The sequence below is a fragment of the Coenobita brevimanus genome, chromosome 21 (assembly GCF_032717465.1).
Source record: "Coenobita brevimanus isolate Jiangsu-jjx chromosome 21, ASM3271746v2, whole genome shotgun sequence".
In the NCBI taxonomy this organism is placed as follows: domain Eukaryota; kingdom Metazoa; phylum Arthropoda; class Malacostraca; order Decapoda; family Coenobitidae; genus Coenobita; species Coenobita brevimanus.
In genome coordinates this window covers 32,726,496-32,740,334 of record NC_136974.1, presented here as the reverse complement: position 1 = coordinate 32,740,334, position 13,839 = coordinate 32,726,496, and the positions used below count along the sequence as shown (strand labels likewise).

Sequence of the window (13,839 nt, the reverse complement as noted above, 5' to 3'; positions counted from 1 at the left end):
TACTCTCACGCATTGCCCTCCCACTACCTTGATGCGATTTAAGAACTTTATTTTTATTTATTTTGATCTGTTGTTGTTATCTGTGTGTCTGTCCGCCTATCTCTCTGTCTGTCTATCTGTCTGTCTATAAATCCTGCCAATGTCGTCATACTCTGCGTAAATAGCGTACAAAAGGATATTAACCAGCCATATCCAAAAATAAATCGCTAAGGTAGAGGTGTTTGTGTGCCTCCTTCCCCGACGAGAATTCGAGCCTTGGTGCAAATGTGGGGAAGTGCCTTTTTTTTACAGATTATTATTATTATTATTATTGTTATTATTATTATTATTATTATTATTATTATTATTATTATTATTATCAGTGAACATCACCATTATCATCATCAGTCATCATCATCATCATCATCATCACCACCATCATTATCATTATTTTTTATTTTATTTTATGGGTTTGGTGAAGGGACGAAGGTCAGGGTCAGACGATAAAGGTTAAAATTCTGGCTTGATATTGCAACACGCTCTGAGCATTTTTGATGTAGCATTATCTTTCTCTTAAATACATGTCAGTTTTTTATACACAGATATTCGGAGTCCTTTCGCCCTCATCTTTTATTTTTTTCATTATTTTTGTGGATTTACTTTCTATTGTAACTACTCTTAATTTTAAACAGGGTTAGTGTTGATAATGGTACTGTTATCTGTTTCATGGCATCTTCCAGCCAACGACAGACTTACTTTATTCATCGTAAAGAAAGTCACCGCCGCCAGAAACGGAAAACGGAAGACGAGAAAATATATTGTGCTGATGCTTCTCTGCGTCGTCATGGAAACCCGCCTGAGTCATTATGCAGCCTGTTTTACCTCGCTTCGGTGTGTGGTAATGTCATGGTGATCATATACAGCTTGCAGTGTGTGTGTGTGTGTGTGTGTGTGTGTGTGTGTGTGTGTGTGTGTGTGTGCGTGCGTGCGTGTGTGTGTGTGTGTGTGTGTGTGTGTGTGTGTGTGTGTGTGTGTGTAAGTTGAGTCAAAATCAGGGTAAAAATTGATCATTTATTTACCTATTTGTGTGTGTGTGTGAAAGTTATAAACCCTAGCTCTGAGGGAGGATTGAATCTCCTTGGTTTCTAGTCATATTTTCCAATCTGACTGCACCTGGCCATCAAAAGAGGTAAAAGGGGTTACGGATCTTGACCAGGCGAAAGCAAACACTTCTAACTCTTCACAAATCCGTCTGTAGATGATCCTCTATGACAAGTGGAAATGTTGAGAGAGAGAGAGAGAGGTTACAGATTGATTTATTTTCTCTACCGTTTCCGGCTACACAGGGCGTTCTGATGATGAGCTCTATGTAGCCAGCGTTAGGGAAAAAAAAAAAAAATCAAGCTCTACCCTCTCTCTCTCTCTCTCTCTCTCTCTCTCTCTCTCTCTCTCTCTCTCTCTCTCTCTCTCTCTCTCTCCAACAAATCCTTCTGTCGGTCTGCGTGTCTCCATCGGACGCTTAATCCCAGTGCTCATCCTAGGAGGCCTCGAGTAAAACCCCCCCAGGCCTCTCCATCACGACCCACCGCCACTTCAAGCCATCCTCCCTCATACACCCTTCCACTTCGCCCTTCTACCTCTTTCTCGTTCTTAGCAGGACGGAATTGTATTTTTGCTATCAATACTCAGGTGTGTGTGTGTGTGTGTGTGTGTCTGTTTAGAAGGAGATATTGTTTTGAAGAATTTGATTGAATTTAGCCTCCCCAGTTCCTAAGCTGAGAGGGAGAGAGAGAGAGAGAGAGAGAGAGTGAGTCGAAAACTTGTCTTTGGGATGGAGGAGTTGAATCCTTTACCCAAGAAACACACTAAGAATTGTGCTTATTTATTTTTCCACATTAAATTTACTGGTACCTATCAGCCTTGTGATGGGGCGTATTATGTTCCTACTCATCAACGACCCCTTCTCACATAATAGGCAACTCTCCCTCATACAACCCCTCCACCTTACCCCTCTTTCCCAACTTTGTTCCCTCCTTGACCCCTCCCCAAATCCTAATCTCTGAACCCCTCTCCCTGGCCCCCAATCCTGCTCCCCCCTATCTCCCTCCCGCCTATCTCCCTCCCCCCACTTCCCTACCCCCTTTCCCCCTCTCCCGTCCCTTCAACTCCCTTTTCAGCTCCCAAGCCATAACCAGCGCCATTCCTCTCCCCACCACTCCACTCTACCCCATCCTCCCACCCTCTCCCCACTACTCTACCCCTTCTTCCCACCCCCTCCCCCTCCTCCCCAGCCCTCACAGCTCGGTTCTCCGTCTACCTAACACGTACTATCGTTAATTAGGAAGCACAGAACATGGTATTATAATTGCTAATGTCAGTTCACTCAGAAAATGGAATACCCGTGTGTGCGTGTGTGTGTGTGTGTGTGTGTGTGTGTGTGTGTGTGTGTGTGTCTGTCTGTCTGTCTGTCTGTCTGTCTACTGTATATCTGTGTGTTTGTGTGTCTGTGTGTGCCTGTCTGTCTGTGTGTATCTGTGTGAGTGTCTGTCGAAATCTATCTATCATTGTGTGTGTGTGTGTGTGTGTGTGTGTGTGTGTGTGTGTGTGTGTGTGTGTGCGCGTGAATTAATACTTAAATCGTCGCGTTCCCATCCGTCCTCTCCATCACGACAGGAAATTGGGAATATTATCAAGCCTGTCAGTTCGAGAGTTGTACCCTGAGCGGCGGGAAAACATCTGACGCTAATAATAATAATGATAACGATAATAATAATGATAATAGTAGTGGTAATGGTAGTTGTTGTTATTGTTGTTGTTGGTAGTGGTGGTGGTTATAGTAGTAGCAGTAGTAGGCTAGTAATAATAATAATAATAATAATGAACTGGTTAATACTCATTCTCCTAACGCTTCCCTCTGTTCCCTCCATCATTCCAGTTAATTGAGAATAATAATAATCACATCAGTACAAGACTAGTATTAAAAAGGTTGAAAGACAGGGTGGTCCAAGTATAGCGCTCCCTTTTCCACGTCACCGAGCGATTTTTCGTGTGTTTCGGGGACGGCACAATCACGGTTATCAATAGGTATCCTGGATCGTTTCTGTTTTCCTATCCGACAGCTACACCCACGCCCATACAAGCAGACTGAGCCATCCCCCCAACGCAAGATACCATTAGGCGAGTTTCTAGTGCCTCAGACTTTCCAAGCCACTCCACTCCACTCCACTCCATTCCATTCCACTCCACGCCACGCCACGCCACGCCACGCCACGCCACGCCACTCCACTCCACTCCACTCCACTCCACTCCACTCCACTCCACCCGGCTCAACTCACTTCTGCTCCTCTCCCCTTCACCTCTCCACACCCCTCTCATACTCCCATTTGCACTTAACTGTTGACACACTCGCGGTAACACACACTCCACTTCACTCCACTCCGCGCCATTCGCCTGCCAGCACCTCCACCTGTCCGTTTGTTTACCTGAGTTTATTTACCTGTGTTTGTTTACCAGTCCGGACATCTTGCTGGGGCCTCTTCCTCCTCGGGGTTTATTTACTCGTCTCATATTGACACAATTTTTATAGTTTCATGTTATTTCAGTGACACCATTATTCTTTCTCAGCATATATATATATATATATATATATATATATATATATATATATATATATATTGAAAGTTAAAACGTGGCCTCATTTTCCATGGGGTAGTTTACTAAAACGTGGCCTCATTTTCCATGGGGTAGTTTACTAAAACGTGGCCTCATTTTCCATGGGGTTGTTTACTCTTTATATTAACACATTTTATGGTTTTATTTTATTTCAGTTTCATTTTTCTCTACCAATATGTTTATTGTCTTTATGTAAGTTAAAACGGTTTTTTTTTTTTATTGCAGATAAAACAGTTCATTTTGACGATTTAGGCTGCCTCGCACGTATTTAAAAATTGAGTTTGCCTTGGTGTAGGGAATCCCCCAATTTTTCATTTTTTATATATTATTTTTTGTGTTATGGGACGGTCTGATTTGCCTTCATCGTGCGGTCAGTCAGAATAACTAGTAAACCATAAAACCAATAAAGAAATAAAGCATCTACTGAAACATATCGTAACTCTAAGAAAACCATCATAAAAGTAGCCAGTCAAGTACTGTAATTTCTTGACAGGAAGAGAAAATCATAAAGCAGAATCAGGTAATTTCTTAACGCTAGCGAGAGACAGGAAGAGCAGTCTTGAACACTAGCAAGAGACAGGGAGAGCAACCTTGAACACTAGCCAGGGACAGGAAGAGCAGCCTTGAACGCTAGCAAGAGACAAGAAGAGCAACCTTGAACACTAGCAAGAGACAGGAAGAGCAGCCTTGAACACCGGCCAGAAACAGGAAGAGCAACCTTGAACACTAGCAAAGAGACAGGAAGAGTAACCGTGAACACTAACCAGAGACAGGAAAAGCAGCCTTGAAATTAGCACAAGTAAACCAACACTTACAGTAGACCGTGAGTGTGACGTTGGCTGTGTAGGGGTTCTCCAGCAAATCATTGGTGACGCTACACTCATACACAGCCCCGTCCTCCTCCGCCGTCACCACCACCTCGTACGCGTTGAACACCCCTATGTCGTCCTGGGTCGTTGTGTCGTCGAGGAGCTGGCCATCGCGGTACCACAGCACCCAGGGTCGTGGATTGCCCCCCATCACACGGCAGGTCAAGGTGCGACGTTCACCTGCCTGCAAGACTTCCCCGGATTCGTACCCTGAGATGCTGGGTTGACCTGGGGGATCTGGAGAAAAAAGGACATTAGTGACTTTGTGTGTGTGTGTGTGTGTGTGTGTGTGTGTGTGTGTCTGTGTCTGTGTCTGTGTCTGTGTGTTACATCATTTATTTGTGGTTGATGTTGATTTGTGGGTTCGTAAATTATTATGAAAAAAAAAGTTACCAGTGTGTGTGTGTGTGTTACTTCATTTATATTTTAAGGGTTGAGTGTTAGCTTCGTACTTGATGAGGGAAAGACGCTGCCTTTCTCCTTTCTTCTCCTCCTGTTTCGGGTTCCTGCGTATTCCATTAACGTGACTATTGGAGAGATTGTGAAATAAGATAATAGCGATAAGGAGTCGATTATTTAATGGATTGGATTTTGGTGACGTGTGGAGTATGGATTAGCTGTATTAGTGGACGATAAAGAAGTGGCATAGGGTATGAAAGATGAAGTTGGCGTGTTGTTGGGAGAGAATCGATGTGGTTTGAGAGAGAGAGAGAGAGAGAGAGAGAGAGAGAATAAGACTGATGTTGATGGCTTTGGAAAGGTCAGAGGCCCAAATAATAGATGATTTATGAGTTATTAGAAGGGTGAATGAGAGGGCAGATTACGTCAGGGTTATAGGGATGGATAGATAGACAGACAGAGAGAGAGAGAGATTAGGTATATAGGTCCAGGCATAGGTTGATATCCAGGTTGATCAACTGATTAATTGTTTCATAGGTAAACAGAAAAAGAGGAGAGAGAGGTAATCAGATGGGAAGAGAGAGAGAGAGAGAGAGAGAGAGAGAGAGAGAGAGGAGGGAGAATATGGCTTTAGGGACCCATTAAGAAAAATATATTGGCACTCACAATATACATAAATATTTCGGTATGAAGTTATATATTTTACAGATGAGAAGTAATTTAATGAAAGATAAAAAAAAATGACAAATAGTTCTCCCTTAATTTCGGTGTGAAGTTATATTATTATTTACAAATGGGAAAAAGCAAATGAATAAAAAATAAATAGAAGTGAAAAATAGTTCTCCCCTGAAAATATCACATACGAAAAAGTGTTTCTCAAAGATTGGCTGTGCTGAACCGTCTCCTTGTCATCCATATCTATACATACGGTAGTTGTTGCTTAAGTCGCCATATTTGTCCCTGTGTGGTGTCTAGTTACTTTGTGCGGTGGGGGCGTTTTTTGTTTTTTTTCATTATATGCAAGGAAAAAAGAACCAAAGGCTAGAAGGCCGCTAATTGTTCCCTCCAAGAAAATATTTATATGTAATAGGGGAAGGAGGGGATCACTTGATACATCATTCTCACATAGCCTACAGCACTTCTATACTGGGTGGAGTCAGAGGCTTTTTCGTATCATTTTACGCCTATTCTCTGATTACGTGCATTCTCTCTTTCTCATCGTCGCAGTGTTGCATCAATCTCTAAGCTACGAACTGCTATTAAACGTGCCACTCAACACTTCATGCATGCTTTTCCCTTTCAGTTTTTATACGCCTCCATACCAGTTCACTTATCATCATTTCAGATCAACCATATATACAGTATATACATAGATGGATTTTTATTGAGCAGAGAGCCTTGGTTTGTCTGTCCCCTTTTTCAGTAACCTTCAGACTTCCAAATGTATGTGTCTTTACATCTTAAAGGGAAAGGCTCTTCGTAATGACTTTCTCTTGATTTGGTTTGGAAGTGACATTTTTGCAGTCATTCAGTCCATGTTATTGTTAAATAGATAAGTACTGTAGATATATAAAGAGATAGAGATAGATGGATAATATGGATGTACGTTTGTATTGTATCTACTGTATATATGTGTTTGTAATGTATGTATATATGTATATGTATGTAGGTATGTATATGAATGTATCACTTTATCTATCCGTGTATCTATCCATCCCTCAATAAGACTGAAACCTTCCTATAGGACAGAGAGTAGAATTAACGCGAACGATAGAAAAATAATAAATAAGAAATGAAATGCAGAGAGAAGAAGCCAAGACAAGAAGGGACGAATGGTGTGAAAAGAAGATGAAAGGAGCGAAGGAGAGAGAGAGAGAGAGAGAGAGATTCAATCATGGGGATCCAATGGGAGACTGATTAAAAGGGGGAACATTGAAGACCAGGCGAGAGTGATCAAGGTGGTGATGGAAGGAGGAGGGAAGGCAATATAACACACACACACACACACACACACACACACACACACACACACACACACACACACACACACCACACACACACACACCACACACACACACAGGATTAGCGTGGCAGCGAGGAAATTCATGAAAACTCCAGCAAAGCAAAGAAAAAAAAAAATTAAAAGTTTCTTGTAGGGGAGAAAACTGAAGAAAAAAAAAATGAAACTGCTGAGAAAATAGTCGTGTGCAAAAATTTATTCATACAGCAACATGAAAAAAATAATATTACTGAAAACTTTTTGGCTGGGAAATTTTTCAGTTTAAGAAAAAATCGAAAAAAAAAAACTTATTTGTCGAAAAAAAAAAATGCATGTACCCCCAAAATTAAGAAAAATTAGGAGTACTGAAAATTTTGCAGCTAAGGCGAAGACAGATAAATAAATGATAGAATAACAGATAGATAGATGGATAGGTAGGTAGATACGGTACATTAGATAGATAGATGATATAGATAGATGATTGAAACAAATGTAGATAAATAGATGAATGGACAAGCAGACAGGTAGAGAGATAGATGGAAATAGATAGACCGATAGTTGGATAAAATAGCTACATTAATAGAAAAATAATTAAAAATAAATATGTGAATAAACTCCTGTCGCCTTTCCAAGATTTGACCTCAGGATAGAGCACGTGACCTTGACCCTTTATGACCTTGACCCCCTAGACCACCAGACGCCGGCAGTTGTACGCGAGTAGCCATGAGGTCGATTCCTGTTACTTTATGAACTTTGACCTTTTGAGAGAGAGAGAGAGAGAGAGAGAGTGGAGGTGGAGGGGAGTGAGTGTTACTATGAAATCAGCATATTTGAATTATAGTTACGAGACAGATACTGATAGGTAGATAAATAGATACTAATAGATGAATAGATAGAGAAAACTTCTGACGCTAAGAGAGAGAGAGAATACCAAATTCAGAAAAAAAAAATCCTGCTGGCTTTATACCATTTTATAATTTTGATACAGATACTCGAGCTGCAGGGGTAAAATACATATATATATATATATATATATATATATATATATATATATATATATATATATATATATATATACCCCTGCAGCTCGAGTATATATATATATATATATATATATATATATACCTTTCCTTAACCCCTTCACTATCAAAAACGCTCTTCCAAGCCGAAAGAAATCGTGTGGAAGCAGCAGGAATAAGAGAAAAATCGTCCTTCCAATAATCTTAATAAACCTTGATTTTTCTGGGCTGAGTGATTTGGCTTTAAGATTGCGAGAAAAAACTGGGAATGCAAGTGTGTGTGTGTGTGTGTGTATGTGTGTATGTGTGTGTGTGTGTGTGTGTGTGTGTGTGTGTGTGTGTGTGTGTGTGTGTGTGTGATTGAGTGAATTAATGTGTGTGCATGTGTGATTGAATTAAGGTATGTGTGAGTGTCTGTGTATCCAGTTATGTTTGCAGTTATGTATGTATAAAATGTGTATAGATGCCTGTGTGTATGAATCTTTATGTATGTATTTATGTTCATGTGTGTCTTTGCATCTTCAGTAATACCAGACCAAAAGGAAAAAAAAATCTGTGAGGAGAAAAAAGATATCGCCATTCCATTGACCTCCTGACCTTTGACATTCCGAGCTAAAGTAATGGAAAATGACCCTTATTGCGTGCCATCTAACTCTTTGGCGGGGGAGTTATGGTAGGGATGGTTCCAGTCTTCGCTATTAACCCTTGACACGAAATGGGCAGGGTATTGACATCAGGACGGATTGTTTGTTGGTATGTTTGTGTCCGAGTGGATAGGTAACAAAAAACTTACGAAAAAATTTAAACTTACTTGTAGTCCATTGCATATATATATATTTTTTTTTTTTACATGGAGTTGACCCGTTTTCCTCTTTAAAAAGAGATTCGATAATAATATTAAACCATTTACCTGCACTACAGAAATCATGCAATATTTTTCTAGTTAACTTCAGACGATTTTGCGACGTCAGATGAAACACATTGCTAGAGTTGTCTCGGGTGTTAGAGGGTTACATTGATCATACAGCAACACGGTGTTTCCAAGACAACGTCATCGTATATTAGATAATGTAAAGTCTAGTTAGATTAATAGTACTGTTGGTTGTCACTTCACTGTTGGCTCTTCACTGTTGACTCTACTGTTGCCTGTACTTGTAATTGCCCTCCCCCGTAATGGCTAATTGACACTAATTGGCTTGTTACGTCACTGGTTACCTTGTTATAAGTTCATTCTCCGTTGTGCATTTCTAGGCCTTCAAAGTGTTGTATGTTCACCGTAATTTATTTGTCAGGGTTGTATTTTTTTCTGGTGTGTGTGTGTGTGTGTGTGTGTGTGTGTGTGTGTGTGTGTGTGTGTGTGTGTGTGTGTGTGTGTGTGTGTGTGTTTTATCACCATCCATTTGTTTTCGGTCAGATTACCCTAAAGCCTTATCCGATTATGCTATGGGTCAGCACTCCCTGATCCCCCCTCCCTCTCACCCACCGCCTCTCTTCCCCCTCTGTATCCCCCATCACCCCTCTCCCCTTTCCCTCCTCACTCCCATCTCCTTCCCACCCACCAGTCGCCTCCTTCCTTCCCAGCCCACCCCACCATTTTCATCCTTTTTCGCCCCCACTCCCTCTCCACCCCTCCCTCACCCCCACCTCCTCTCCATCCCTCCCTCACCCCCACCTCCTCTCCATCCCTCTCTTCCCCTCTCCACCCTCAGTTTTCACCTGTCATCCCCCAACCCTCCTTCTCATCCCCATATTTCCCCTCTTTTTCCCCTCCTTCCCGGCCTAGAACAAGACCTTGATATAGAGTTAGTTACCTGGCCACATCTCCTTTATGTTGCTTACCTCCCTCTCTCTCTCTCTCTCTCTCTCTCTCTCTCTCTCTCTCTCTCTCTCTCTCTCTCTCTTCCTGCCATACTCGGTGCAACTCTCTCCCCTCCTAGTCCCACTCCTACTCCCTCTCCTTCTCCCACTTGTACTCCCACTTCACTTCCATTCGCTCCACTCTCCCATCCCACTTCCTCCTTCACACTTGCTCCCCATCCTTTATTCAGTGGTATCCTCTTCTCTCTCACTCCCTCTCCCACTCCCTCTCCCTCGCTTCTTTTCTCTCCCTCATCCTCTTCGTCTTCCTTATTCAGTGCTACCTTTCCCACACCCACCCTCTCTACCACTCCCACGCAACACCCACAGCCACTCTCCCTCCTTCTTTCACTCCCACACCTTCTACCTCTCCCACACCTTCCCCACACCCACGCTCTCTACCAATCCCACTCAACACCCACAGCCACTCCCACACCCTCTGCCTCTCCCACGCCGTCACACCCACTCCCCATGCGTTATTCAGTGCTACCTTCTCCCCTCCTTTGTCACAATTAGGTGGGTGAGTCTCGTTCGATTGGATTTGCTGGCGTTAGGGGTCTACCAAATTATGTGTTTGTGTCTGTTTGTTTTGTGTGTTTGTTAGGTGGTGGAGATTGGTTCAGTGAATGGTGATGATGATGATGATGATTGATGATGAAGGTATAGAATTCATCATCATCGCTATCATCATCATCATCACTTACATTTGATCGTTCATCTCAGCCACAATTATGCGGCTGATGATGATGACGGTGATGATGATGATGGTGGTGGTGATGATGATGATACACAACAATTTACCCGTCACTATGATGGTGATGATGGTAACCCAAACTTACCATTACTCCTGTTAATTCCCCTCTGTTACCATCCACCTCCCACCCCACATATTTTCTCCACCACGAAACCTTTTATTTGTTTCCACCACAGCAGCCGTCACATCCACAGCTGATCCCTGCCACAAGTTTCTGTAAATATTCTGATTAGCGCAGTAACTTTCCGTCAAAACAATTAACAATGTAACTAGTATATCCTCTGTTTGTCCCTTGCACAGTTATTCTCACAGTTATTTTCATTCATTTTGCATCGCTTTTAAAAATGAATTACCAGCATCAGTCGTCACCGCTGGAATGATTTGTTTGCATCTACCACCACCACCACCACATTCCTGATCTGTCCACAACTACCACAGTTACCACCACCACCACAACCACATGCATCACTCTCTGCCTCTACCACAGTACCACAACTTGGTTTTTATTGGAGTAGTTATAATCACAGTCATATACACAACCTCCTTCACCACAGTCGCTGTCATTCATACCACCACACTCACCACACCACAGTTGGAATCACCACATCCACACTACAGCTGATCCCCACCACATCCACACTACAGCTGATCCCCATCACAACACATCCGCACCACATCTGATCCTCACCACATCCACACCACATCTGATCCCACCACAACTGCCTTAAGGACTACCATCTTCCCTACCACAAACAACACATTCACACCACACCTATACCACGCCGACGACCGCCACAGTTACCACATCATTACAATAGCTACACTCCACCACAGCCATTGCCACAGCAGTCATCACAACCATGACCATCGCCATATCCACACATCCACACCGTAACTACAGTATACCCTGCCATAATCACCCCCACCACAGTTACCACAGTCACAGTCATCACCATATCCACACATCCTCACCATAACTAAATATCACCACAACAGTTCCTACCACAATTACCACAACCCCAGTCACCACCATATCGACAGCATAGTAGCCACCACCACCACCACGGCAACAATAACAACAGCAACAGAAGCCGTTCGACACCGCAGTCAGCATCAGCACTATTACATCTGTTCCTTACCACTGCAATCCTCACTACCACCATCCCCACCACAGTCACCACAACCACACAAACTTAAAACTATGCCACATTACGACTACCATCACCATAGTCACTTCATCTGCTCCACCTCCACATCATACGGCCATCACCACCACATCCCCACTACATTTACCACATTCACACCTCTTCATCACACCAGAACCACCACAAGAAGTCATTCCACCACATCACACCGCACCACACCACACCACCACAAGAGGTCATGCCACACGTCATCAGTACAGTCACACCACATCACTACCACCATCACTACCACAGTCCACAAACCACCGTCCCCACCACAGTCACCACATGCACCACCACACCATAAGTCATCCCACACACGGACAGGTACCCGAATCATGACATTACTTAACCAGTCAGCCGCACCACCACCACCATCACCACCACCACCACCACCACCACCATCACCTATTGCACTCACTCATCTACCAAATGCACTAACCATCCCTACCATATATTATGCTGCCTACCAAATGCACTGCTAGTTCCCACAGTTCCATACCAATCCCTACCACAATTACACCACTACTACCAAATGATGTACGAATCGCTTAAAAATACACTACCAATCCCTACCAAACGCGCCATCAGTCACTACCAAATGCACTACCAGTCCTTCTTATCCTCCCTACCACTCACCTTAACCTAGTACCAAATTCGTTAGCATTCCCTACCAAGTTATTTTATGGCATCACCGCTACCAAATGTCCAACCAGTCCATACCACATGCACTACCATTACCTACCACCAATATCATACTCTGCCACCACTACCACCACCACCACCACCACCAAACACTTTCACCACCACTACACACTTTCACCGCAACCACCACCGCCACCACCACCACTACACACTATCACCGCAACCACCACCGCCACCACCATTACACATTTTCACCACTACCACTACACACTTTCGTCACCACCACTACACACTTTCACCACCACCACACACTTTCACCACCACAGCCACCACACATTCTCACCACCTGTAGTCGAAGGGTGTACTTGGCCAGGCAGACTCGGGCGGAAAGCAACAACAACAACAAAAGCAAAACAACACTACTACACACCTCCATTCAGCCACCAACATATCGCCATTCCCTACCACATCCACCCCAGTTATTCCCTTTCAGTCCTGCCACAGTCCACCACAACCATTTCCACCACAGCACGTTACACCTCTCAGCCTCCTCTACCACAGCTAACAGTACCAGTTCCGGCCACAACTATCATTACCACATCAATCTCTACCACAGCAACACCACTAATCACTACCACTATCACAGCCTACCACAACTGTCACTGCTAATCCCAACCACAATTATCACTACCACACCAATCCCTACCACATCCATTGACCACTCCACCACTACCACAATGTACCCAACACTTCCACCACCACCACACTACACCACTCAAGCTCCCACCACACTTAGCCACAGTTGCCACCACCACCACAATCTACCACAGCTACCACCACCACATACTACACTACTCAACCTCCGTGCTGCGGGTAATCTCATTTAGGTGGATTTAAACCCTTTGAGACGAGGAGAAGGGAGGAGGGGTGAGATGAGCAGAAATGAGCCCAGGTGAGGCGAGTGAGATGAGGGGTGAGATGAAGGAAGGTGAGGTGAGGGGAATTAACTGAGAAGTTGGAGGGAGAAATGAGAAGAGATGAGATGAGGAGGAGGGGAGAGGAGGGGTGAACGAGATGAGAGGTGAGATGAATAGACGAAAAAAAATAAAAAGAGAGGTATGGAGAAGTACTTAACACCTTCAATGTTACGCTATCCGCCAATTCCCCATCCCTCAATTCCCCATCCCCCAGTTCCCTGTCCCCCAATTCCCCATCCCCCAATTCCCTATCCTCCAATTCCCCATCCCCCAATTCCCTGCCCCCCAATTCCCTATCCCCCAATACCCCATCCCCCAATTCCCCATCCCCCAATACCCCATCCCCCAATTCCCTATCCCCCCGACGGAGAAAGGTGGGATGCAGAAGGGCAGTTTAAGCCTGCAGTTCACTGGGTTCACGTTTCAGATGATACTGGGAGTACTACAACAACAACAACTATTACTACTACTACTACTACTACTAC

At 43.6% G+C, this 13,839-nt stretch overlaps 1 protein-coding gene across 1 annotated transcript in view; it reads right to left on the bottom strand.

Annotated features, from left to right (window-relative positions):
- The window catches only part of LOC145392144 (nephrin-like), a 236,979-nt gene that overhangs the window by 139,965 nt on the left and 83,175 nt on the right, over positions 1-13,839 (bottom strand). Inside the window, exon 6 of the mRNA XM_080266596.1 lies at positions 4,467-4,757. Within this exon, the coding sequence (XP_080122722.1) occupies positions 4,467-4,757 (291 nt within the window). The remainder of the gene's footprint in view (positions 1-4,466; positions 4,758-13,839) is intronic.